The sequence below is a fragment of the Phoenix dactylifera genome, chromosome 10 (assembly GCF_009389715.1).
Source record: "Phoenix dactylifera cultivar Barhee BC4 chromosome 10, palm_55x_up_171113_PBpolish2nd_filt_p, whole genome shotgun sequence".
In the NCBI taxonomy this organism is placed as follows: Eukaryota; Viridiplantae; Streptophyta; class Magnoliopsida; order Arecales; family Arecaceae; genus Phoenix; species Phoenix dactylifera.
In genome coordinates, this window is record NC_052401.1 from 14,735,526 (window position 1) to 14,763,311 (window position 27,786).

The following is a 27,786-nucleotide window of genomic DNA, read 5'->3' on the forward strand; positions in this document are numbered from 1 at the left end:
GGGCGCGGGCACTGTAGCAGGCGAGGTTCGTCCTGCCGAACCTCGCCGCACTGTAGCTGGCTGCTGGCGGCCTGGCTGTGCGTGGGCACTGTAGCTGGCGAGGTTCTTGGCCAAGAACCTCGCCGCACTGTAGCAAGTGAGGTTGGCTGCGGCAGGATTTGGCTGCGGCTTGGCCAAGGCGGGTTCGGCCAAGGTTGGGCACGCTTGGCCAAGGCTTGGGCATGCATGGGCACATGTTTGGCTTGGCCGAGGTTGGGCGTGCTCGGCCGCATGAAGGGGCTTGGCCAAGGCTTTCCAAGCAAAGTAGTTGGCCTTGGCTTGACCCCCCGTTGGCCTCCTTGTGGTCCGATGGCCCTCTTTGGTTGGCATGGCTACTTTGGCCCTCAGTTGGTGTGCGATTGTTGCTCTTCTTGCGGCGTGGCTTGTGGGGGTCCTCAACATCTCCGCTCGCGCGTCTGCGCGCGTTTTCCTAAAAAAATGCGAATCGCGCCCGAGCGCGGTTTCTGCGCGGTGAATCGCGCGCGGGTGCGGTTTCTGCGCGGTGAATCGCGCGCAGGCGCGCGTTCTCCGCTCGCGCGTCTGCGCGCGTTTTCCAAAAAAATGCGTCCGCGCGCGGACGCGTCAAATGTCACAGAGTAGCATTTAATGCCCCCACGCGGGCTGCCAGCCTGCGTGGGCACGGTGCCCTGTGCGGGGAACCGCGCTAACGCGTACAGGCGCGCGTTCTTCGCTCGCGCGTCCGCGCGCGTTTTCCCAAAAAAATTTTGCCGCGTCGCGGATGCGTTAAATGCAAAGCCAGGCTTGTACCAGCACGAACTGGCCCGGTTCGCACCGGTCCAAGCATGAAACCAATCGATTCCGACCCAGTTTGGGTCGGAACCGTTTTTATATGCTGTACCGTACCGATGCCCGTCGGCACCGGTTCGGTACAGGCTGAACCGACCGGTTCCGGTCGGTTCAGCATACCTTGGCTACCGGTATGGTTCGACTGTGAAAACCGGTATCGAACCAAAACCGGTCCGACCAGCACTGGTAGAAGCGGGGAAGAAGAGGAAGAAAGAAGAGAAAAAGAAGCGGGGAAGAAGAGGAAGAAAGAAGAGAAGAAGTGGGGAAGAAGAGAAGGCAAGTACCAGAAAAAGGAGGACCTTTCTTCCTTGCTCGTGGGCGGGACCTCTCTTCCTTCCTTGCTCGTGGGAGAACGGGGGGAACCGGAAAAGAGAGGAGAAGAGAGGAGAGAGGGGAAGGAGGGTTTGGAAAGAAGAAGGGGAGGAAAAAAATAAAGGAAAAAAAAACCCGCACACGGGGCACGAGTGGAGAACCGCGAGCCCGCTCGCGCCCACTTGCAGGAAAACGCGCTAGCACGCGGTTCCCCGCACTGCCTTGATTCCCCGCACTGCCTTGATTCCTCGCACGGGCTCACCGTGCGGGGCAGCGAGCCTGCGCGGGCTGCCCTGCATGGGCTTTAAATGCCGTAGGCGCGCGCGCGTCCGCGCATCGGATGCGTGTTTTTTTCCTATCTCGACCGGTTCGGTACGGGTTCCGACCGGTACTGAACCGGTACCATGCCATAACCGATCTTCACCGGTACATCGGTACTATTGGTACCGCAGACCTTGGTTGCGGTAATGATGAAAAACTGTTATCCTATATGTATCACATGAATAATTATAAATCATGCACTAAATGTTATAGTACTTCATTTTGAGCAGCAATAGTAGCCTTTTGCTTGGTAAATATAGAACACTTGGATTAATGCAGCACAAGGATGGGAGAAGAAAAAGAAAGGAAGGGAGAAAGGAAAGAAGGAAGAAGAAACGGAAAGAAAGAAAGGAGAACAAAAAGAAAGTAAGGAAAGATGAAAAAAGGGAAGGAAAAAAGGGTAAGGGGCCCGAATGACCCCGAACCACTCCGAACGAGTGGAATTGGGAGGTTAGTTCGAGCCGGTCCAAGCCAGGAAAGAAGGAAAGATGAAAAAAGGGAAAGAAAAAAGGGTAAGGGGCCCTAATGACCCCGAACCACTCCGAACGAGTGGAATTGGGAGGTTAGTTCGAGCCGGTCCAGGCCCTTTACCGATTGGAACACTCGAATTGACCTGATACTTCATTTCAGTTCGGTCCACCTTGGAGGCCTGAACTGAATGGTTCAGGTTGGTTTGGTATCTTTGCTACCAAATATGCTCCTCTTGATATCTACTAAATAAGAAATTCCTACACTCAAAGATCAAAAGTTTACAAATTGTTAGAGCCATGGGTAGGTTCTTTTCTCTTTGAATTTTTCCTTTTTATTGCCTGAATAAAGGAACTAGTTTGATGGTTGCTTCTTGTGTCTTTCTAAAACACTGTTACGTGTCTTAATTTTTTTTATCTATCTCCTATTCTTTGTGGTATTTTAAAATGTTAATACTTGTTATATTTGTCGTTTCATTAAATTTTCATGTTACTGTTATGACTCAAAAGAGGGTGGGTCTTGGTGCAATGGTAAGGCTGCTCTTGTGATTGGGGTATCATGGGAATGAAACATAGAAATAGCTTCTCCGGACATGGGTAAGACTGTATACATCCGACTGTTCCCAGACGTGGTAGTGGCGTAAGCTTCATGCACTGAGATGTCTCTTTTACTATTATGACTCAAAAGTTTGATTCTAGGACAACTTTGCAGTTATATATTTTATCATCTTGTAAAGTTATTTTGTTGTGGTTTGCTAAATGTACTAGTAGTGTACTAGTTCTCTATCTTGCATCACATAAATTTATCAATCAGTCCACCTCAGTATATAAGTGGGACTATGAACCACTCAGCCTATGGAATGTAATGTATTCTGTAGTAAACCTCTTTGACGCAGTGTTACTAGAGTTGTTTCCATTTTTATTTTGCTTTAATGGTTATATGTTGAGTCCTTGGTATTTATGTCTGTGTTGATACGATTTACATTGAATTACAAGTTATTGTCTCTAAGGCCACTCTTTCGAGTAATATTACATCGTTCACACTCTTAATGTTAATGAAGAGTTCATTAATTTCATCCATATTAACTTCACCTCCATTAACTGGGCTTTTTGAAATTGCATGTTTCTTCTGACACAGTATTTTTAATTGAAGGTTCTTAATAAATAGAATTCCTTATTTTCATTTTCTTCTTTAATGTTATTCATCATTAGATTTTTAACTAAAGAAATTTGAACAGTTTTGAGGTTCTTCGAGCCCTTAGATAATATGGCCTGAGACTAAGGTTTCAATACGCGCCATTAGGCTAGATTTTTTCTAGAAGGATTTAACTGCATATGCTTCAAATGCTTTTTAACTTGATTTATTGCTGCTATTTATGTGCACAGGAGGTAGAATTGGCAACCCTTGAAGCGACTACTAGGAGATCAAAAGAGGAAGCTGTATGTTATTTACAGTTTTTCCTTTCTAACTAGTGATATAGCTGAGTTTTTTGTCTTAACAAACTATTTTATACACATTATTGGGTTAGAATTTGTATGGTTGTCATGGTTACTGATATGAATACTGAAGGAAATATAATCTATTGTTTCGACATTTTTTGACTCGTCTTGCCAGCATATGTAATCTGCTAGATGTTAAAATTTATATTTATGTCCAGTCTTTAAGGTTTAGTTTCTTCTTAAGAATCATTATGATTTTTTTGTAAAGTCCGAGAGTTTCGAATTTTGATTTGTAAAATTAAATTTGTAAGTTGTTCTACAATTTGGTATTGACTTAAAAGACTGGAACCAGACTGAGATTTTCTGTAGCGTTAGTAGTTCTGGCACATCTGCCCCGAAAAATATTGTAGTTATATGAGGTGTGAATGATGTTTCTACTGTATTTGGGGACATTGCTTATTTTTTGAATGCCTTCTCTCCAAAGATACAGATTATATTAAATGCTTGAATGACTTGTCATGTATTATTGTATGTTGCATGATTGTGGGCTGAATACTATGCTGATTGTTTCACAGGCACCTGGTGGAAATTCATGGCTGGGCTCTCTCATTGCAACTATAATTGGCAATCTTAAAGTTACTCTCAGTAACATTCATATCAGATATGAAGACACCATCAGGTTTCGAACAACTGGTCTTCGATACATCCATATCATTCATAGTATTTTTTTCAATGCTGTAGTTGTGTCCTTAATATCATCTTCTGTAATGAGCCTATATATATTCTTTTGCAGTAATCCAGGACATCCATTTTGTTCCGGGATCACTCTATCAAAACTTGCTGCTGTTACCATGGATGAGCAGGGTAATGAAACATTTGATACCAGTGGAGCTCTAGACAAGCTGCGTAAGGTTAGAAATTTCTTTTTGCTTGCAACAGAAATCTATTATCTGGGGTTAATCATTAAGAGTTGACCCATTTATCTTATCAATTATGACAATTTTTATTTGTCAAAGATAGAAAGATATTGTTTCTTATGCTTTTGATTTTAAAATTATAACTGTTCAATTTTCAGTTAGCTGCATCTTAGTGATAACGAGAAACCTGCAAGGCAATGTAGTAGAACAAAAATTCAAAAGCAAGAGTGCTGTCAATAAGGGACAAAGAAGAAGCATAACATATGTTCGCAAGTGCTAATAGTAGTTTAGTGTGCTACATGCTGGCTGGCATGGACTATGATAGGCTAGTACTAAAACCATGGGTTGGTTTGATTAAAAGATCCTAGTGTTAAGAAACAGAATATTGATTGCCAAACTGCTTAAGAAAGATCTCTTTCATTTGTAATTGTAGTTACTCTAGAAACTGGTCCGTGTGGCTGTACAAGTAGCCATATATGGTTTCTTGATTATCTCGTTTGTTGGTTATACTTGCAATTGAACTGCCCAGTGGCTGCTAATAGAGGCTTTTAGATGGCTTGCGTGTATGGCTTTTGAGATATGTAGGTTGGGTAGGACCTGTATTTGGTACCTGGACAGGGGATAGGGGACGCAGTTATCAAGTATCCCAACTGTCCTAAAGTCATCTGTCATGGTGATCTTAGAAAACTTGGATGCATGGAGGTGGCCCTATATATGTTAAATATTCCATATAAATAACTTTAAATATCTGGACTATGTTTTGAACATTTTGTAGTTGGACTTGTTTCTCTATAGTGGTAAAAAGGGCCATATGGTTAGAATGGGCCCTAAGCTACTTTAGGTCACCATCTGAGCACATACAGACTGGAGTAGGTCCCAACCATTGTCTACCAATTTAAACCGAATCGTTCGGTTTGGGTGTACCAAAATTGAACTTTTGTGGGATTGGATCGGTTCGACAATTTGATTTGGAAATTGGTATAAAGTAGTGCCCCGAAATCTATACCAAATGTACTTCAAACTTTTGAGGAGCCTAACATATCATTATCAGGTCTCAACTCTGAATAAATGAGCTGCACAACTCCATACGTAGTAGCCAATAATAGCAAACAGTATATTAGAAGCAATAATGAACTATATTTATTAAAAAGTGAATGAAATGCTATCAAGTATATTCGCCAATATTGCTTTGTTTCAAAAAATATAAAAACACTAGAATGCTTTTGGAAACAATGAGTATGATCAAGATGCATCTTTTTCAACATCATTGGAAATTCTAATCATGGAAATGCTAACATACACTTTGGAATACTCAATTGCATTGGTAAATTTACTTGAAAACACTTCATGGCTTCATGCCAAGGTTTGATGTCTCGGTACCGGCCCCATACCGGTACCATCCTATTACAGTGTCATTATGCAGTTCGATACGGTACAACTAAGTATATCGAGTGTGGGTATGGTATGGTGCAGCCATGATCTGCCAAATCGGGCCGAATCGCCCAGTTCAGACAGTGTCGAGCTCGAGCCGACTCGGTGCGAAATCGGGTTGGTTCATTTTTTTTCTGTTTTGGCTCTGAACAGGGCGGAACCGGTCCCGAATTGGCCGAAATCGGTACCGAATTGGCTGGAACCAGTCCCGAACCGATCAGAACTGAAAGGGTGCAAACATGCTAGAACCGGTGCGAACTGGCTGATTTGCACTGAGTCGACTCGATTCTGAACCGAGTCCCCCTTGTGACTTGTATGAGGCATTATTTGTTGTTGGGAAGACCCGAGGAGGCCTTTCTAACAACAATTGAAAGCGGTGGAGTGGTTTCCATCGCTCCCGCTTCCCAAGAATTCAAAAATCATACCGATTCAGTAGTTTAGTTGGAAGATCCAAGCCTATATAAGGTGTGCTTCCTATCTCGTTCTCTCCTTTTTTTTTTGGCTTGAAAAATAACTCGAAAATTGCATAATAAGAAAAGATCATGCCAAATTTTTTAATTTGGGCTTGATTTTATTATAAGTTGTAGATCTATGGACGATCTACACGATGACATAAAAATTTTTATTTTTTGGATTATATATAATTTTAAAAAATATATTTTTGGATTACAAAATAAATTTTTTAAAATTAAAAGGTGGAGTGGTTTCCATCGCTCCCGCTTCCCAAGAATTCAAAAATCATATCGATTCAGTAGTTTAGTTGGAAGATCCAAGCCTATATAAGGTGTGCTTCCTATCTCGTTCTCTTCTTTTTTTTTGGCTTGAAAAATAACTCGAAAATTGCATAATAAGAAAAGATCATGCCAAATTTTTTAATTCGGGCTTGATTTTATTATAAGTTGTAGATCTATGGACGATCTACATGATGACATAAAAATTTTTATTTTTCAGATTATATATAATTTTAAAAAATATATATTTGGATTACAAAATAAATTTTTTAAAATTAAAAAATAAAAAAATATAAAATTAGAAACGTATTTAGCGGCATGCAAGCTACTGTCCATAAAAATTTGGTGTCCATTCATTCAAGTTTCGATGTGATCATGCATAAAGTGGCCTTGGCCTAAATTTGAAAAAAATTGAGAAATAAGTAAATTTTAATGCATGCCCAAGAGCCTATAAAAATATATATACCATTCATTTTTGGGTTTTACATAGACCTAAGTTAAAATTAATTTTTTAAAATAATAATATTTATTTTTTTTAAAATTTAAAATAACTAAAAATATATAAATAATATCAAAAATTATGAAAAATGAGTAGTACATATTACATAATTCTGAAATAATTTTTGAGATAGAAATCATAATTTTCTGAATTATAATATTTAAACATATTTTTAAGTTTAAAAATTATTACAAATGTATAAATAAATAAAAATATGCAAAATTACTATTTGGTATTAAAAAATTAGATGTATTTTTTGAGGTAAAAAAATATATTCATCATCATAATTTTTTTTATTTTTAAATAGTTGATAAACTGACTTACTTGATAAACCTATAGGAATAGAGCCATTAAGAAAAAAGTTAGAGCATGACATTGGCTAGGATCATAAAAAAATGCTCTTGGGTCGAGACTATTGGAAGTGCAACTGGTGTATCACAGAGTTCAAGAGAGGAGGGGTAACTAGGTTGAAGCAGCACATAGTTGGTGGTTATCTGGACGTATCTATGTGTTAGAAATGCCCATAGAAGGTTCGACAGCTGATGAAGAAACACTTCGCTGATTTTAAAGTAGTGAAGAAGAGAATTTTCAAAGAGAAGGCAGAGGTGGACTGTCGAGCGGCAGAGCCACCTTTCTATTACTCCAGGAAGTCAGAGAAAGCATGTACTCTAGATGACGAGATAAATCTAGGCTGCCATGCAGACGAGCTTGGATGATCAATGGCAGCAGGATGAGGTGGCTAGGCATCGGACATGATTTAGGCCCTCGTACTACGAGACGGGCCCTCATATTATTGAGGGGGTCCTTCTGTACTCTGGATCTATCCTACTGCTCACAGCCCTCAACAGAGGCGGTGGTCAAATTGCCTCTATGCTGGAGATTTTTGGTAGCAAAAAGAAGTCATCTAGATTCCATTAGGAGCATCTATCCATGATTTAGAACCACGTGCCTTTTTCGGCATAGATTCGAAGTAGCAGAGGGTTGACTTAATACTGAAGAAAGATAAGAAGAAAGATATGAAGAAGGATATGTGGCGAGCCATTGGATTCTGGTTCTACTTCAGCCACATTTTAATGAATGTTGCATAAAATATATACTATGGGTCTGCCATTTTCGCCATGCAAGCTGTCAGCCCTAGTGTAGATCCTCGAAGCCCAAAAGATATCTACGTTGAGCTTCTTGATAGTAATAAAGAGCTAGAGATATGATTGCCTCCGACAAGAACAAGTGGCCCTTATATGGACTGATAGTGATGTGTTATGGTTAGACCGATTTTATGAGGCGGAGCATCAACTTTTTGACATATTGTGATACGAAATTTTCTTCTACAAGTCTGTTGATGCTTCTGATTAGGTGCACGATGCTGCATACATTGTCAAACTGATGGAGGAGGTGATTGATCAGGTAGAAGAGAAGAATGTCGTGAATGCCATTACTGATAATTGGCCACTATATAAGGCCGTTGAGGAGATTTTGATGGAGCGGTGGCCGCTTATTTTTTGGACACTATGTGCTGCATATTGTATCGATCTTATGTTGGACATTACAACGATTCGTAAGGTGCATCAGATAGTGGAGACAACCCAAACCCTTACCAGGTATATTTATAACCATATGTGGGTCTTTTCATTGTTGAGGAGGTACAAAAGAAAAATCTTAAGATCAGAAGTCATACGGTTTTTTATTAACTATGTTGCACTTGATAATCTTCTTGAGAAGAAAGCAGCCCTACGTTAGATGTTTGCTAGTCTCGAGTGATAGAAAAGTAGATATGCAAGGGTCGACATTGAAGGGAGTAGTGTTGAGGACTTGGTGACGAGGCAGACATTTTGGCAGCGGGCCACTGCGATAGTGAAGGCTATTAGACCATTGTATTAAGTGCTTCGGGCCGTGGACAACGAGAAATACCTTCAAATGGGCTTCCTGTATTACATGATGGAGAGGGCAAATATCATGGAGGCAGATTCGATATGCCTAGGAGTTCATCGACATCATTTAGCGGCGGTGGGAATACCAGATGGGTAGGAACTTGCATTTAGCAGATAAGTAAGAATATTAAAAATTAGATTGCTTCTGTACTTGTATAGTTTTATTAAGACAATAACGAACTCTATGTGCAGCATACTATTTGAATCCTCAGGAGGACTGCTTCATTTTTTTCATAAACCAAAATATTTAGGGAGAGTAGCAACAGCTTTGGAGTCTCGGCAAATGTCGTAAGTAAAAAAAGTATGAATCCAAATATATTACACATTAGGAGGACATTTACTTAGCATTAGATGATTACTAATATAGTACTATCTGATATGCAATTTTTTTTCAATATTTTTGCAACTGAATGGTAGATTTATTTTGGGTTGTCTGCAAAAAATCTTAAGTGGCTGGCTATCCAGATCCTCTCCAAGATAGTCTCCTCGAGTGGCTGTGATCGCAACTGGTCCATCTTGGCCTTTATCTACAACAATTTGAGGTTGCGGCTACTATGCATTCAGGAGGAAGTGAAGCTCAAGTACACAGATTTGATTCATAGGGCTTTTGTTGATGATGAAGATGATCCTATACTCGAATGGCTTGTGGGCTAACAGCAGAAGACAGAGCTTGATGAGCGTGGATCGCCTCCACAACTGGCCAGTTTCATAGCCAGTGAGGCTAGAGTCGATGCAGGGCAATGGGTTGAGAGCAATATTTCATGCATCCTTCTAACTGATTAGTGACAGTCACAGAGAAGCCGGTCATCACATGACTCTTTGTTCGAGACGTCCTCTCAGAGATATGATTGAGAGATGCTCAGACAAGACTGCTAAGCTATTCGGTCGACTCAGTCAAGAGGACGATATATATTCTCCAGCATAGCCAAGCAGAGAGGGACACGAAGGATAAGAAATCAACTGTCCAGCATACTAAAAAAAAATAAAAGGCACCTGTAGCCCCAATTGAGAGTGTTGAAGAGTCAGTTCACTCAGATTTAGAGACTAGGAGCAGTAGTTCTAGTGGTCATAGATTTGTTAGCTAGGGAGTGGATAGAAGATCAGTATTATAAGACAGCAACAAGGTGGTCTTCGATTCACCGGTGAGTCTCAGTTTATACATGCCACACAGGATAGAAACCACGGTGCACGATCTGGTAGAGCCTGCGAGGACACGATTGCATATAGGAGATGGGCTTCTTGAGATCATTCAGAAGAACACGATGTAGCTGCAGATGACCTCGCACGTGGAGTAGGATCCATAGATGTATCAAATTCTGAGTCGTATACTGGGTCCTATTATCCGCATTTACATGCAGTTTATGATTCATGCGGATACGAATATAGATATGATGTGCCTGAGGCATCTTTCGATACTACTCTCAACGTAGCTTGGAGCATCTTACGGGTTGAATTTTATTGCCGACATTTTCAGATGAGCTCTCCACAGCCGTATTATCCGTCAGAGACACCTCTTAGACCTAGAGCTTGAGGAGAGATCCGAGAGTAGGATCGGCAGAACCGTCCCGAATTATGTGGTTCGGGTCGTTCGGAGCCGTCTGGGCAGCTCTCACTGGGACGATTCCGGCAATAGAAACGAAAATCGATGCCTAAGCGGAGGAGAAGAAAAGATTGGAAATTGTTGCCCCGACGATGACCTCCCTTCCTCTCTCTGCCTTCTCTTTCTTTTCCTCTCTCGTTCATCCTCTCTCCTGCCTCTATTGTGTCGGTATGGGCTTGACATGGCACAACGCAGGCCCGTACCGACTCGTCCTACCGGACAACCGGTATGGTGCCGGGTACTAGTTTCGCCGATCTTTTTCGATAGTTCTTATAATCTAGCGCACGTTTCTTATGGGATGAACATATAAGGTTACAACGCCACTTGGTTAGAAGGGTGAGCTGATGTGCCTTCTGACTATGCCGAATTGCTGATGATCTGGATATCTATGAGAGGCATCGCCACTTAACTTGATTTTAGATATTGGTAGGTATGTTGTACTTTAAATGTTTGTAATTGGTTGTATTATTTTACTTGATTTTAGAATATTTTATGTTGTTTCTTGTAGCATGCAATATTTCACTAATCATTTTATGACTTGTATCATTTTTAAATAATAAGATGCATAATTTATGTTAAACTGAAATCATATAAATATCAAAAAACATTAAGAAAATATTAGAAAAAACATCAAATTAGGCTTAAAATTATTGAAAAAGTTATAAAAGAGTGATTATCAATTAAAAAATTCTTGAAAACTTCAAAAAAATAGGCGTGCCAGTACGGGTCCCAGTACCGATTCGGCAGACCTTGGGTGCAACGTACCGATTCGGTATCAGGACGATATGGTATGGTATTGATCAATACGGTACGGAATTGATCGATATGGCAAACTTTATTCAATTACTGACTGATCACATCACTGAAAATCACTGTAATCACTTTCTTTTGAAAGCACAGGAATACAATTGAACTTTGTAAAACCAAATTGATACCTACTATTTGAAAACCAACTACATATACCATGGGCTGTTGTACCACCCTGAACCATTTAGTACGGGTGTGTCATATTGTAGCAGGTTGGAATTGGTACGAAACTTATGTTCATGTTGGTACAGGCCCTATACCATTCCGTACCTTGGCGTCCCGACCCGTACCAAGTTATACCAAGTTAAAAAGTTGGAAAAGGATATATGCGTTTTTCGGTATACGGTGCATACCATACCGACCCATACAATATCGAACCAATAATGTACTGATAGGTACCTAGTGTTGAGATTGTGGACCTTGGTCTACAACTTCTTGCATTCATTTCTAAGTTAACTGCAGACAAATGACTTTGTTTCCAAATGAATCATATGCGCTCTCTCGTAGCGAAGTGGTAAAATGTATTTAGCTGAACTCTACAATTAGTCATAAACTGACAGTGGTCCAAGGTGGCAGGCTATGCCCCTGCTATCTATTGGGATTACTTGGACAGCCTGACCTCTGATCAAAACTGTGTTAAACTGTTTTGCATGAAGGCTGCATTCAGTAAATATGCCATATAGTGCATTGATGATGATATCATTACAATGACCTCCTGAAGCTCTAAGGTGTCGGCTTTTTCTCACCGTATGTATCTTGATGTAAGCTCTAAATGGTATGGTGGTAATCTGACTGCCTTTCATATCTTTGTTTATTTCTATCTCTGTTAGTTTATATTTTAATCATATTCTTCATGAACTCTTCTTTTTATTGTGTACTAAGCTTCTCTTTTTTGGATTATGGTACCATGATTTGAACGTCTTAAATAGTCTTAAACAATACTAAGACATGAAGTTCTTGTCTTTCTTTTAGTCCTTGCAACTTCAGAGACTAGCTGTATATCATGATTCTGACTGCACACCCTGGCAACTTGATAAGAAGTGGGAGGATTTGAATCCTACAGAGTGGACTGAGGTTTGTTGATATATAATATTACTATCTGAAGTTCTTTTTTCCCTAAGCGCTTTCTATTACCAGGCACTCTGGTACCATGTCTACATCCCAAGGGAATTAGCATTTAAAATACTGTTTGTAGATATTCCAAGATGGGATAAATGAATGTTCTCGCAATGGAGTTTCCGTTTGGGCGATGAATCGCAAATACTTAGTATCCCCTATTAATGGAGTTCTTAAATATCATCGTCTTGGAAAGCAAGAAAGACAGGACTCTGAGATTCCTTTTGAGAAAGCTTCGCTCATCCTTAGTGATGTTTCTTTAACTATTTCTGAGGTCCATATTTTACCTACATTTTACTCTTATTCGTTTTTCGTTTATGACCATGTTTCAATATTGGTTTGTTTATTTTTTACTTTTATCAGGCTCAGTATTGCGATGGCATAAAACTCCTTGAAACAATTTCAAGATATAACACACGTCTTGACACGTCTCACTTGAGGCCTGTGATACCAGTTTCAGAAGATCCTCAGGCATGGTGGCATTATGCTATGCTAGCATGTTTGCAGCAGAAAAAACTGTGGTATGATGTATAATTTGACCGTCAGCGAAATTTTGCTGTTATTCCTACAAAGTGATCATATTGCTGTCATTTATTTTTCTTCAATGCTATTCACTGTGCTTATCGATATGAAAAATCTGCTCACTGACAAATGTTAATTTTATATTTCTTTTAAATTGCTTTTGTTTGACAGAGTAAATTAATCTACTAAAGTTGCTGACTGGTACCCAGTATAATTTGGCTGATGTAGCCTGTGTTTCAGCTGACCACTAATGGAAAGATGTTTTGTTTTTTTTAAGCTACTGGTTCTCGTGGGAGAGAATCAGGCATCATTGTCAGCTCCGTCGTCGCTATGTTCAATTGTATGTAACTTCACTGCAGCAGTCAAATGCTGATATTTCTGAAATTAGGCAGATTGAGAGGATTCTTGATTCCAAAGTGATTATACTATGGAGGTGGGTTTTGAGACTTGAAGTCATTATCTCTTGATTAAAGTTTTTTAGCCTATTTAATCTACAAATATTTTTCCTTACATCTTGCCTATATCTGTTTTGTCTGATTTATTCAGGTTCCTTGCACATGCTAAGGTTGAATCTGTAAAATCAAGGGAAGCATCAAAGCAGAAGGCTAACTTAAAGAGAAGCTGGTGGTCTTTTGGATGGTCTGTAGGAGCTACCATTCTGTTCTTTATAGTATAGTTTTGTTTCATAATATTTCTATTCCTGCTCATATGATTATACTGCTCATTTAATATTTTGGGGCGTGTATACTAACTTCTCAATAACTCTTAGGCGCACTTCCTCTGGAGATGCTTCTGTATCAAGTAACTCAGCAGAATCACAATTTGTTGAAGAGGAAAGATTAACTAAAGAAGAATGGCAGGCAGTCAATAAAATGTTGAGTTACCAGACTGATGAAGATGTGAATTCCTTCCTGGGGAAGGATTTACAGAATATGATACATTTCCTGATAGATGTGTCAATTGGCCAGGCTGCTGCTCGAATCATCATTATCGATGAGACAGAGGTTGTCTGTGGTAGATTTGAACAACTTCATGTCACCACCAAGCTGTATCATAAAAGCATCCATTGTGATGTCTCATTGAAATATTGTGGCTTGTCATCTCCTGAAGGTTCACTTGCAGAGGTTAGTTTACTTCAAGGTCCTACTTGCCTTCTTGTGATATCTTGCTTTTCATGCTGTTGGAGTGATTTTATTAAGAAATGCATTGCAGAGTGTTGTCAGTGAGAGAAAGACCAATGCTTTGGAAGTCAGTTTTGTACATGCACCTGTTGGGGAAGACTTGGATTGGCGTCTTGCAGCAACGACTTCTCCATGCCATGTTACGGTACTTCTTTCCTATCAACATTTAGGAATCTGCATTCTGTGAATGATAAGAGAATGGATTATTTTTGTCATTTCCTCTTTATTCTTTCTGCACATTCAAATTGGGTGGTTCCACCAGATATTTTGATAAATTAAGGGTTAACTGAAAATGGTTCAAGGATGGATACTGTGCTTTCCAGAAAGTTCTCTAGATAGAAGATATACACAGTGACACTGATGTGATATTAAACGAAAGACACAATATATTTCATCTGTGAAAAAGTGGACTCTATCACTAAAAAGAGCAGGACTTCTGTTGCAAAAGTCAACAGCTAGGACAGACGAGCCAGAATTGCAGAACCTACATCACCTAGCAGTACATAGCCACCAATCTGTGTGAGTGTGTGGTGTCTATTTCTGCAGTGATTAACCATAAGGATTTGTTTCTTAGTAACTATGTGAAGTTATCTATCAAGACTGAAAAAATAAAAGGGAATGAATGGTAGATGTCGTTTCTATTTGCCAGCTACCCCATGCCTTTATTCGCCATCTCTTTAACAGCATATAAGCGAGAAGGTCTTTGGGATGCACAAACAGTTGAAATTCAGATGGGTACAAATCTATGTCCTTGTTATGACATGGCAGCATAGGTTAAATGTTATTATCAAGCATCGATTCGAACCAGATACTTTTGATAGCAGCAAACCCTAGTCTGCCATCTGTAATCATTTAGAAAATGGAGTAAATCTCTAAATACCAATTCATAGTCCACAGCTATTGTCTTCAGTTATTGTTATGGCCATGATATGTTTCTTTTAAAGGATGTGGAACTCACTAACGTTGAAATTTTCTAGACTCCAATCATGTTTGTATTGAATTATGGGCACAAAAGTATATTCATTATATCAAACACTTTCTTATCATACCTAGATGTATCATTAAAGACTTATAGACACTATATGATACATCCTTTTATTAGACTCTATCCTCTTGAGCATCCTTAATTAAATTTATCCTTCTTAGGATATTTAAACTCTAAGAATGTTCATCCATATCTTGATTGGGTGGAATCCCACCCACTTCTCCTAAATGAATTCTGTTATCACTATAAACTAGATAAGCACCCTAGTTTTCATAACCATCTGGCTTGTGAAGCAATATACGCCAAGGTTTGCCATACCAACCCGTACTAGCTGGTTTCAGGTGGTACTATGGCTGGGAGTGAGGAGAAGTGTTAGAACTTAGAAGTCTATTGCTGTACGAGGTGTGTACCGTACAATTTCGGATTGTACCCTATCAAACTCGTAATTTAAGGGTAATGGTTTCTCGGTATCGGTTTTGCAGTCCTTGATATGCATATTTCTCAGTACCTAGATTTGCAGATACGAACCAGTGTATGGTGTGAGAATCGAGCCTTTGCTGACCATGGGTGGGTAAGGTATGTGCTGAATTGAGGATCATACCAATGAAGGACATGGTTGGCTATGCATGGATACACTCATACACCCTTGATAGAGCCTTTCTTGGCTTCCAAATTCTGGTTTTGGTTTTTTATGATGTTTCTTATCTAAATTCAATGTTTTTGCAAGGAAGAGGGCATATGTATCAATTTAACTTCCCTGATTATGGTGTAATATGCATGTTGAAATTAAAGCATGCATATTTATCACATAATTAAAATATCGTACACTATCCAAATTACATTTGTTATATATAGACATATAAACATTTGAAAAACAACTACATTGCTAGGGATCATAATTCATATAGGAGCATATTGATAGTTAATAGACATTCATTTCTGGTAAAAAGGCAGCTTAGTGCATGAGCTCTCGTTGCTGCAGGGTCACATGTACACCGCCTTACCCCCACATGCAGAGGGATGATTTCTTTGTTTTGAACCCTTGACTCCCGGTCCCGGGTCACGATAAAGCAACCTTATCATTGTGGCAAGCCTTACCCTTACATTTATTTCTAAAAATTTCGGATTTTTTAAGATGGGGGGAAAATGCAAGTTCACCGCAGGCACTTCAACCATGCACCCATATTATGTGCGTAGATGCATCAATTTATCTTTTTGAAGACTTAATTCTTATCTTTTCAACTCATATATGTTTTTAATATATAAAGGTCAGTAAAAAAAATAATTTTATTTTTTTAAAAAATCACCTTTCTCAAAAATTAATGTATACTTTATCTAGCACTTCATTTTTTTTTTGAAATTACAGCATCTTCATTGTATTTTGAAACATTATTATTTTATTAGTTGCTATTAAAAAATTCAAAAACTGCAAAATACTGCAAAAAGATATGCTAACTCAGAAAGTAGTTTATAATTAGCTAGCACATCAGCATAGTTTTTTCAAATTTACAGCATTTTTACTATTTTACAAATAGTTAATTAAGAAGTTAATTTTAAAATTTTTTAGATTATAATAAAATTATTTTTAATTCTGGGGTGTTGACCTGCCATCTTTATACATCACATGAAAAAATCAACCGGAACAAAAATTTCTTTGATGGGTTAATTTTAAATTTACTTAATTTCAATGCATAGGCTATGGTGGAGCAAAGCCTGAGCACCCTAAATTGACTCCATTTTTTCTGAAAATTTGGTAACATGTGCACATTACTGGTGCAAATATGCTTCCATGTTTCCCCAAATTCAACATAATTATTATTTATTATTCATCATTTTAAAATTAATTTTTAGAAATAAGTAATAGCAAAAAATAAATTTGTTAGGTTGTAGAATGACTCATACACTACATAATATCTGAAAATACTCCCATACAAATGCCATTTGATCAGATTAATATTGGGATTAAATGGATTTTTGGATGTAGGTTTTGGTTAGTAACAGAACCCCCCCCCCCCCTCCCCATCCCTTCCCCCCCTTCAACCCCCAACCCAAAACACAAAAAATTATAATTTTTCAGCTCAGATTCATGTTCCTAAACAGAGTTCCAATAGAGTTTCTGCTTTATTTAGCCTTTGTGCTTAAATTCTTGTAAAAAAATAAAAGAAAAAAATGGGGGAGAGAAGAGATAGACCTTGGGATTTGTTTTTCTAAGCTCAAACTGCTGATTTTGGTGGCGGAGTGCCGGTTCTGATTTTTTGGAGTGCTGCCTTCCTCTCCCTCTCCCTTCAATGCGAAAAAAGTGGTGGAGGGGAGTACCAGGCCTCTTTTGGGGCTATCAATGGGTACTTAGTGGTATGGCTCCTAAACCAGGTCGTTTGGGGTGGTTCATGCCCATTTTGGCTTGAAAAGCTAGTTCCTCGAGTGGTTTAGCAGTGATTCACGAAATCTGCCCTTGGGGACCAGACCGAATTGGCCTGTTTCAGCATGTACTGTGCTGTTCTGCATGGTTCGCCTGGTTTTCAATTCTTGATGGTGTGATAGCCTTTTGCACTACATCCTCTTCCTTATTTTAAAAAAAAGAAAAAAAGAAAAACAAAATGGTTTATAAGTGGAGAAAACAGCTCATTTGAATTTGATAATCAAATTTGATATTGTAAACATTGATTAGTATCAAATAAGAAACTTACTTTGAACTGATCAATAGGAAAACCTTCTATAAGATCACAAGTTGTTCATCTAACACACCTATCCTGTCATGATGCTACTTCAAAATTATATATGCCCATTCATTGGGTACTTTAAGGAAAACATTGAACATTTTAATGTGAACTTTCAAATTAAGGCCAGAAGGGCAATCCGTAATTTAGCAGATTCAAGTCAACACTTGTACCATATTTAAACCCTTTTAATAACTTTTAAGCCTGTAATTAACTGAAAGTGGGCAGAATGAAAATTAGATTTCTTATCCCAGTAGTTTTCGTTGCAAAAAGTTTGGGTGCATCAACCTAAGGGGTATCTACAGTTTTCACCAGATTCAAGTCAACACTATTGCCATAAACAAAACATTTTTATGGGGATAACTTTTAAGCCTATAGCACATTGAAAGCCTGCAAACGAAAATTTTAGATTTGTGAGCTAGTTAAGTTTACCATTGCAAAAAAATTGGATACATCAGCATATTGTAGATGGTTGACAGGTTTGGTATCTTGCTCTGTCAGAATTCATTATGATAGTAGGTGCTTCTGGCACCACCTTTTCCAGATTCTGGAATATCATACACAGCAGCTCCTCCTTAATATCAGGTCCACTTTTTTGCGCCACCTAATCTGGATAGCTGTCCTATATTAAACTTAATGCATCAACCAAATGATATAAAAATGCAAATGGAACTTGGATCTGCTGGTTGTTGGTGCCCTCTCAAAGATCATGCTCTGGGAGGGGGTCTGGTTTCATACGTGGAAACTGGCATCGTGCACTGCATTTAATTGTTTTTTCCATAGAAATTGTATATAGGAATGTGTGAACAGGAAAACCTTGTCTGAGGCCAGTCCTCCTGCAATGGATATGAAGGAATGATTAGTTTCAACTTCTATGCTTACTGCATACTGCTCGGCTGTTATTTGTTCTGTAGGCAGCCTTTGGTGGGACAATAAAAGTTAAATCATTGACAGATGCAGTTGCCTCCTTCAAAATCAGCATTTAAATTGTTGCGTAAAGTCAATTTACTTAATTCCTTCTTCATAAAGTTTATTTATAAGCCCTTCCCTTCATTGAACACTTTCTGCAATTTATTGTTGCATTTGTGTTCCGCCATCAGAAAACCATCTCATGCATATTTTTCCTCCAGTCAGTTTTAGTAATGAAATATACATCTCCTAAATGTCTTGCAGAGCTTGCTGGTTTGTGAATATAACAAAGTAAGAACTGATATCTGGAAGACCTGTTTAAGCTTGAAGAACTGTTACCGTTGATTTTAGTGAACCTTTACATCATTATATGTGATCTAATGCCCTCAGTTAGTTACTTACAGCTCACTCATCTTCCCTTCTGTTGGTTGTTCCCTGCTTTTTATACTTATATTTAAGTGTTTCTGTACCTTCTGAAATTATTAGATGTTGACAGATATGACTTATGAGAGCCACACTAGATATCATTTGCCATAAGCTCTTAGCTTATTGTGTTATAGTGTCTATTTCTGTTTCAAGGTTTTAAATGTGGTCATTGTTATCATTTGATCCTTTATCCTTATCATATGTCCTGGTCTCCACAATTTAGGTACGTTTCTTTAGACTTTTCTGAAATTGTTTGCTTTTCTGTTAACTATTAGGTGTTGATGGAAAGCTATGAACGTTTTCTAGAGTTTGTGAAAAGGAGTAATGCTGTCAGCCCTACTGTGACAAGGGAAACTGCGAATGCTTTGCAGGTAATTTCTATGATTCCTGTTTTCACTTTGTTCTTTAAGCAATGCTACATTGGGTCTCCATCTTTATTTGGGGCTTTCACCACTATGGTTTGTATAAATAGGATCCTGTCTCAATGAGAAGTGCCTTTTCTAAAACAATTAACCTGATATTTTTTTTAATTTACATTGACTAAGTGCAGATGAAGATAGAACAGGTTACTCGTCGGGCTCAAGAACAGCTTCAGACGGTATTGGAAGAACAGAACAGGTTTGATTTAGACTCTGTTTTACTTTTAACTGTTATGATACTACTATTGCAATGTGATAGCATTGATTCTTTCCAGCTACCATCATAATTAGCTGACTTAAAAACCCTAGCTGTTAACAAGTCAAGCAAAATTTTCAGATAGTTTTTGAGATAACGAGTTTTGATGTTTCCCCTCCCATACTCAGCTGCTCATCTTTTTCTGTTACCAACTATCTTTACAGAATTCCTATTTCATAAACTCTTTTATAGTTTATAATTTTATTTTCTCTCTCTAATTTATTCATTTTTTCAAAATATCAAATACATTTTATAATTTTTATGCTTCCATATTCATTAGGCTTACCAGTTTCAGCACCTAATTCATATTCTACACCTAGCATTGATTCAGGCAACTAATAGACATGTATTTAGAGAAAAAGATGTCGAATATAATTTGGAACTCTTAACTATACATTATCCTAGTTAATGTCAATATCTTTTTCTAACTTGTTGTAATCAAATGCTGTTGGAAGAGAAGATAAAAGAACTATGATGTACATTATTGCTCTAGTTACTTGAGAAATTAAACTCATGAGCCACTCCATGAAGTCATGGGAAATGGTGATTGAGCAAAGATTACTAGAAATTACGACAAACTTAGAGAAAAAAATTGGTTTTATTCTAGTCAACAATGGAGGCTGTCTTTTTAGTTATGCAATTGATAGCGAAATATACAGACAAAAGGGAAAGTTGTATATTCATTATTGACTTTGAAAAAGTTTATGATGGAGTACTGAGAAAGGCAATTTGGTGGGCTTTAAGAAGGAAATATTTTCATAAATATATGTTGGAATTAAGGTCTGGTATGTTTGTGTATTGACTAGTGTTAGGGTCTCTTTTGGTGCAACAAGTGTATCTCTAGTCATAATAGGCTTGCACCAAGGATCAACGCTAAACCTTTCTCTTCTTACAATAATAATGGGTGAGCTTACTACTAATATTCAGGAATATGTATTGTTGATTGATGTGAAAAAACATGATTAAATGCTAAAGATTTACGAGAAAAGGCTTTAGAGCACATGGCTTAAAAAATCAACAATTTAAAAAAATAGTATATAAAATATTATCTAGTGAAAACAGAACATAAGATGAGGACGTAATTAAGTTTGGAGATAGATATGACAAAGTGATTGGTTTCATTATCTGTAATACATTATGCAAAATAGTTGAGAGATAGATGAAGACATGTAATAGATTTACAGTTGGTTTGATGATGCGGATGGGCGCTTCTGGGGTTTTATGTGATGGGTGGATACCTTGGTGGCTTGAAGGGAAATTTTTTTAGAATGACATTGAGGCCTGCATTTTTCTATGACTCAAATATTAGGCAACAAAAAGGGCTCAAGAAACAAGTAGTGTGTAGCAGAAATAGAAATATTAGGATGTACATGTGGTAAGACCAAAAAGAGAGAAATGAGTATATTAGGGGATTTGTTGCGGCTGTAGGGTTGCACAAATTAAAGGTAGAGTGATGGAGAATCAAATGAGATTGTATAGGCAACAAGAATTTAGGGGGATCCAATAAAGAAGGGTACTTTGTTTCAATGGACTTTGGAGGAATGAAAGACCTTAGGTAACATGAGTGAAGGCCGTGAAAAAAGAAATGAAAAGGCTGAAATGAACATGGTAGGTGGCCCTAGATAGCAAGGTCTGCCGTACTGGCCGATACCCAACCGTACCGAGCATATCGTACCATACTAGACGTACTGTATTGGTATGTAATCTCGTACCATACCGATCAGCGTATGCCGAACCGGCCCGTACCGGCCGGTACGGGCCGGTACAAACCGGTCCGGCCAGCTACCGGTACGGCGGAGCCGTGGAAACCGGTACAGGCCGGTTCCTTGCCGGAGACGAAGAAGATGAGGAGAAAAAGAGGGAGCGCGGGGAAGAGAGGGAGGGAGCCCACCTTCGGCCGCCATCGGAGAGCCGCGGAGGGGCGTCGGAGGCCGGTAGGGGGCGGCGGAGCCGGGCGGGGGACGGGGGAGCCCGCGGGGGCGCTGCGGAGGCCGCGGCCGCGTTAATTTGGGGATTTTTAAGTGAAGTCGGCAACCGATGTGCCGACTTCACTTAAAATCCCCAAATTAAAAAATGCGGCCGCGTCCCCTGTTTCTTTCGAAACAGTGGACGCGGCCGCGGCCGCGGCCTTCGCAGCGCCCCCGCGGGCTCCGCCGCCCCCCACCAGCCTCCGACGCCCCTCCGCGGCTCTCCGATGGCGGCCGAAGGTGGGCTCCCTCCCTCTCTTCCCCGCGCTCTCTCTGGTTCTCTTCTTCTTCCCCGGTTCCGGCGGGGAAGAGCTTCCCGGTTCGTACCGCCCGGAGCACGGTACGAACCGGTCCGGTAGGCAACCGGTACGCCTACCGGGCCCGGTACGGTGGACCTTGATACCGATACATAATTTCGTACCATATCGATACTCGTGGCTGTCTTATAATATCACGTACCGATACTGTAATAGGATGGTAGCAGTACAGGGTCTGGTACTGAGACGATGAACCTTGCTAGTTTGGATTGTTTGGTGGAGGAAGATCCATAAAGCTGATCCCAAATAGTTGGGCAAGGCTAGATGGTTATTGGTAATGGATAGAGAGATATAAGTTGTCCCGCGCATAATGCATAGGATTTCCTTCATGATTTTGGAACATTGTCAATTAATTGCCCTTTTTAGGCTGAATTGGGGTTTGATTTAAGTTTAAGGTTAAGCATAAATGTTTAAACTTATCTTTGTGGGATACAATTGGTTCATTCTGGTTCCATCTGTTTCAACATATGCCACATCAACACCCTGCCCAATTAAAGTTGGATCTTGATTTTCAGTCCCTCTCCAACCCATTAGTTTTAAATTTTGGGATTGGGTTGGGTTTAGATCAGGTTAGGTATGTGTCATCCAGATCAATCCAAACCTGTTACAAATTTATATAATTTCCTTTTTAGAAAAAATATATTTATTGTTTTAATGCTCTACAGCTTATTCCTGCACAGGTTCTCCAACTTTAATCCACTAATGGGGGAAAATAGTCCCATGCATACAGTCACAGTATCCATAGTCCTGTCATATGATCTGTGAACAGAACTTGTGAGCAAAATAACAGAGTTATGTTATAATACATAGAATTCTATATACAGTGATGGTTCATCCTTTTTAGTTACAAGTATGTATAGCTTACTATTAAGAAAGTTATGCTTGTCTTAATTATGTAGTCTTTTTGTCAAAATTTGTACTTTTAATTAAGAGAATTGGGGTTTCAATTTTTGAAGTTAGTGCAATATTGCATATGCTGCAAAAGAGGATGTTCATCCCTGAATGACCTGCATATAATCTTGTACTACTTTCTTGTCTAAATATACTATTAGTTTTTGTATCAACAAACATGGAATAGATGGACTCAGTAAATATTGAAAATGTTCTTTCTATTTTTTTTCTCCTTAACAAATGTTCTTCATATTTATGGTCATCAACAATGTTATGGATATGGGGTTTGCTACCTTAATGTTGATCATAGTGGTAGCTTGTAACATACATAATACTGCAGCCATAGATCCTCATGGTTATTTGATGCTAGACTTTTACACTGTTGCATGTTTTTCAGATAAGAGCTTGGTTCTGTGGCGTATCATTTGATTTACAATGCTCTGTGGTCTTGTCAAGCAAAAAAGATATTTAATGAAAAAAACATTTTCTATTTTGGAAATGTTTGTTTGGATTCATATCTAATTGTCTAGTTCAAATTAGATTTTGTTATATGAGAATATAATGACACAGTATTCACACTGTTTTATGGACCAAACCTTCCCGTGCTCTCTCCGTTTTCCTATATTGGATTTTTTTTTTTTTACAATTGGTATTTGAATGTAAAAATTGTGTGTTTATTAGATGATGTTTGTAGGGGTTTGCGTGAACTTTACTGCCAGGTTCGAACGTCTGACATTTTTTTGGTCATTGTATTTAGTTGATTTATCTGCAGTGAAGTCTCTTTTATATCTTTTACTGTTATTTGAGGGTTGCTCTAGTTACCTGCATGCAAAATATTGTTTTTCTTTTTAAATAGTAATTAGTGTCTGTATATTTGGTTGCCATAGCTCTGATGAGTATAAATTTTTCTTTTTATTAACTTTTTTTCTTAGATTTTCAATTGATATTGATCTCGATGCTCCAAAAGTGAAGATTCCAATGAGAGCTACCAGACCTACATCTAACGATAGCCAATTTCTTTTGGATTTTGGTCATTTTACATTGCATACAAAAGTAAGTTGCCTCAGTTGAAGTTAATATTTACTTGTATTCATGTTGATTGCCTAAAAATGCTTGCATGTAATTGCAGGAAGGTCCAGGAGATGAGGAAAGGAAGAGCCTGTATTCCCGCTTTTATATATTGGGAAGAGACATGGCTGCTTTTTTTAAAGATGATATCTACAAAGAAAAAATTACAGTAACTGCAAAATATGGTAGTCAAACTACAACTCCCTCCAACTTTGAGGATGTTGATCATTTCTATTCTCTCCTTGATCGTTGTGGCATGTCAGTCATAGTTGACCAGGTATGTATATTTCCTGTTTATGCCACACTGGTTGCATGTTAGTCAGAGTTGACCGGGTTCTATCTCCCCCTCATGCCAGATTGTTTGAATGCCAAACACATTCATGAGCCATGAGTTAGCTCATTGTTTGGATCATGGTCTGACGTACCGGTCCGTACAGACCGGTACAGGCCGGTACGTACCGGTCCGGCCTGAGACCGGTACCGGATCAGCGTGGAATCCGGTACCGGTAGTTTATTGTTGAAGAACCGGTACGGAACCGGTTCGGACCGGTCCGGGCCGCCACCGGTACGTACCGGTCCGGGCCGCCGACCGGTACCGGTATAACGGACCTTGGTTTGGATGGTTCATAGTTCATATCAAGGTTTGAATGGCATGCAATGTACCAGTGTAGTATCATCATTTGGCGAGGGTTGATGCATCAACTATATATTTTTTAAGTATATTTAAAATGATTTTATTGTTTAATGATATTGGCATGGGATAGCACTTGTGCTGGCATAGCATATGCCAGCGTGGTTGCTGACATACTCATGAATACCAGCACTTAAATCCTCCGGTTGTACTAATTGCCATGCAATTTTTACTTTTTTCTGTGAGCACTGATACTCAAATTCAACATTCAATTTGAGCATTTAATCAAATTTATATATGCATTATATATATATATTTAAACCATTGGCTCACATGTTTTGTATGTTTTATTTATGAATACCTTTTGAAGATCAAAATGCCTCATCCAAGATACCCATCAACTCGGGTTTCTGTACAAGTGCCAAATCTAGGTATTCACTTTTCACCAGAGAGATATAGCAGAATCAGGAGACTGCTAGATACATTCTATGGCTCAATGGAAAGCAGTGGTCAGAACTCTGATGGGTGTCCACAAACTGGCCCTGTACCTTGGCATCCTGCTGATCTAGCAACTGATGCTAGAATTCTTGTTTGGAGGGTATTTTTCTTGGACAATGGATATATAGCATTTATGTCACATTATTTATAATTATGATTTATGACTTTTGTTCATTTCAATATTTTTTCCTTCTTTCTTGGGTAAGGGGCTTGGCAATTCTTTAGCTGAGTGGCAACCTTGTTACCTTATCTTATCTGGGCTATATCTTTATGTTTTGGAGTCCGAGGTTTCTCAAAATTATCAAAGGTGTTCCAGGTATGTCACACAGTTTGTTTCTGAGAGTCCTGCTTACGAATCATTTGCAGTATATCATTAGATACCATTTCTAGTTTTAGACCCAATATTTTTCTATGGATTTTGATTAGTAGTGACGTTTGTTGAATGTTGCAGCATGGCTGGTCGACAGGTGATTGAAGTTCCACCAACAAGTGTTGGTGGATCACTTTATGCTATTGCTGTGAGTTCTAGGGGTGTTGATATCCAGAAGGTAAACCAGCTTGCATGTATTACATTTAATGCACAACAGTAGCTTCTTTTGATTTGATTTATGCTCCCTGTCAACTTTTTTCCCCGGAGATTTTAGTAAACAGAGCAAGATAGTGTGTATGCTATAACCAAACGGATCTCTGTTTGAGATGAAACATATTCTTTCTTCTTCCTTCATCTCGCCTGCTATTTGAGCAAAGAAATTGAAATGGTAATGTTTTAAGGTGAAAGCATAAAGCCATGTGACTATTATGGTACCCATGTTGCTGGAAGCTGCTAAAAACATGGTTTCAAATCACGGTGGGACGTGCCATGGGACATTGAAACAGGTTACCAACCTAAGTGTGGAGATGGGACCGTCCCACCATTGTGCGAATATCCGGATTGGCTTGGCCTAGGACATCTTCATCTCAAGAGTCGAGATGGGGTGGGATGGCGGCACATACAATTCCGTAGAAAAAATCAGGATGGCACCATCCCCGGAGATTAGATCCTTGCCTAGAAGAATAGCTTCGTATCCTTGCCTAGAATCATAGCTTCATTCTTTTTATCCATTTTCTGCATGAAGTGCAAGATTTCAATTTTACATTAAAATGTAGGTTTCCAAAAATAACTAGTATAACAGTGTGCTTTCCTTTTAGACCAATTCATCTAGTGCTCAACTGTTCTTGTGAGTTTCAGATGTCATTTTTATCACTTTACTGTAGCTGCACAAAAGTCAGCTTTGAGATCCGTGCAGTCTTTTATTTGCCCTACTTTTCACTCGTTTTTAGTTTTATCTTATTTGAAGAAGTCAGTTTAGAAGTATGTGTTATGACTCCGATTACGTCATAATAGGGAATCCTATGTTATTTTCTGCACTAAGACTTAATGTCGTAAATTAGATGAAGCTATCTGTTGCATTTGTTGCATGTGACCAAGAAGGGAGGAGGGAATGGGGATTCATTTGAGAGAGGAAACACAAATGGATGAAAGTTTTACCGTGACTGTGTCTTCCTTGCATGTTTTCCATTCTGCACATAAAATAGAGAGAGAAGGGGGGGGGGGGGGGGGAGTGGAGGGAGGGGGGGAGAGAGAGAGATGGACCATAGGAGATGACTCACAAACAGGAATTCCTGGGTTTGCATTATATATTAGGACACATGATTTTGTAATAATAGGGAATCCTGTTTTATTTGGTGTACTAAAAAGTCATGTCACAAATAAGATGCTACTATTGCTGTTAGGGTTATGTAAATGGATGACCTTTCCTATGGGTAGAAAGATCTATCAGTTTCTTGCAAATGTTTTTGGTTTGGAAAATGATACCCACCCCTAAAATCTACATGGAAAGGCTGTAGACAATCTTTTCAATGAATTGCTGAGAACCAAATTGGAATTTCTGCCCCTCAAAACGCCCCAATCCCTTGTGATCCAGATGAACAATCTGGTTTAGACACTTTTTCGGTTAGCTTTTGGGACATAAAAGCTTTCTTTTTAGTGGTGTTATAAATTTAGAAACCTGATAGTTAAAACTGGTAGGTGATTTCGTCAATATATTTGATGCAACATAAACAAGCCAGGTAGTTGGGGGCTAACTACTTGCAGAAATGTTCTAGTTCTCTCCTTTTTTTCTCTCTATATATATATGTACATATATACATTTGTGTATATATATATTTGTCTATGCCATCTCATGACCACAAGTGGCATTATTTAAATTTTCTTTTACTTTGAAGTTTGAACTGTATTGATAGAGTTATAATAAGGAGCTCCAGGATGTCTAAGTTTGATCTCAACACACAGATCTATCTTTAAGCTACCCATTGCAGTTTCCTGTCTGTTTCCTTATCTTTATCACAGCTGTTTATTGGGTCATATGGGTTTGGATCAAGAATTCTGCCAAAAGCCAACTTAATTCATTTTGGTTTTAGGTTTGGTCAAATTATAACGCATCCTATTGACAACCCTAATACTATGGGCTTAGAAATTTTCATAGGAAAGGACTAAAAATTGATCATGAAGAATTCTTGACATCCCAAAGTAAAGGAGAAAAGG

At 38.8% G+C, this 27,786-nt stretch overlaps 1 protein-coding gene across 3 annotated transcripts in view; it reads left to right on the forward strand.

Moving 5' to 3' along the window:
• The window catches only part of LOC103722332, a 148,533-nt gene that overhangs the window by 36,234 nt on the left and 84,513 nt on the right, over positions 1-27,786 (forward strand). For all 3 annotated transcript variants that reach the window (XR_005513724.1, XM_039131054.1, XM_039131055.1), the window contains exons 6-22: positions 3,333-3,386; positions 3,962-4,065; positions 4,180-4,297; positions 12,272-12,373; positions 12,495-12,689; positions 12,779-12,936; positions 13,215-13,370; positions 13,484-13,576; positions 13,707-14,061; positions 14,150-14,263; positions 19,431-19,526; positions 19,706-19,773; positions 23,938-24,058; positions 24,135-24,350; positions 25,075-25,302; positions 25,409-25,518; positions 25,654-25,750. Coding sequence is in view for 2 of the 3 variants with exons in the window: in XM_039131054.1 (XP_038986982.1) it covers positions 3,333-3,386; positions 3,962-4,065; positions 4,180-4,297; positions 12,272-12,373; positions 12,495-12,689; positions 12,779-12,936; positions 13,215-13,370; positions 13,484-13,576; positions 13,707-14,061; positions 14,150-14,263; positions 19,431-19,526; positions 19,706-19,773; positions 23,938-24,058; positions 24,135-24,350; positions 25,075-25,302; positions 25,409-25,518; positions 25,654-25,750 (2,385 nt within the window). In the remaining variant the exon portion in view is untranslated. The remainder of the gene's footprint in view (positions 1-3,332; positions 3,387-3,961; positions 4,066-4,179; positions 4,298-12,271; positions 12,374-12,494; positions 12,690-12,778; positions 12,937-13,214; positions 13,371-13,483; positions 13,577-13,706; positions 14,062-14,149; positions 14,264-19,430; positions 19,527-19,705; positions 19,774-23,937; positions 24,059-24,134; positions 24,351-25,074; positions 25,303-25,408; positions 25,519-25,653; positions 25,751-27,786) is intronic.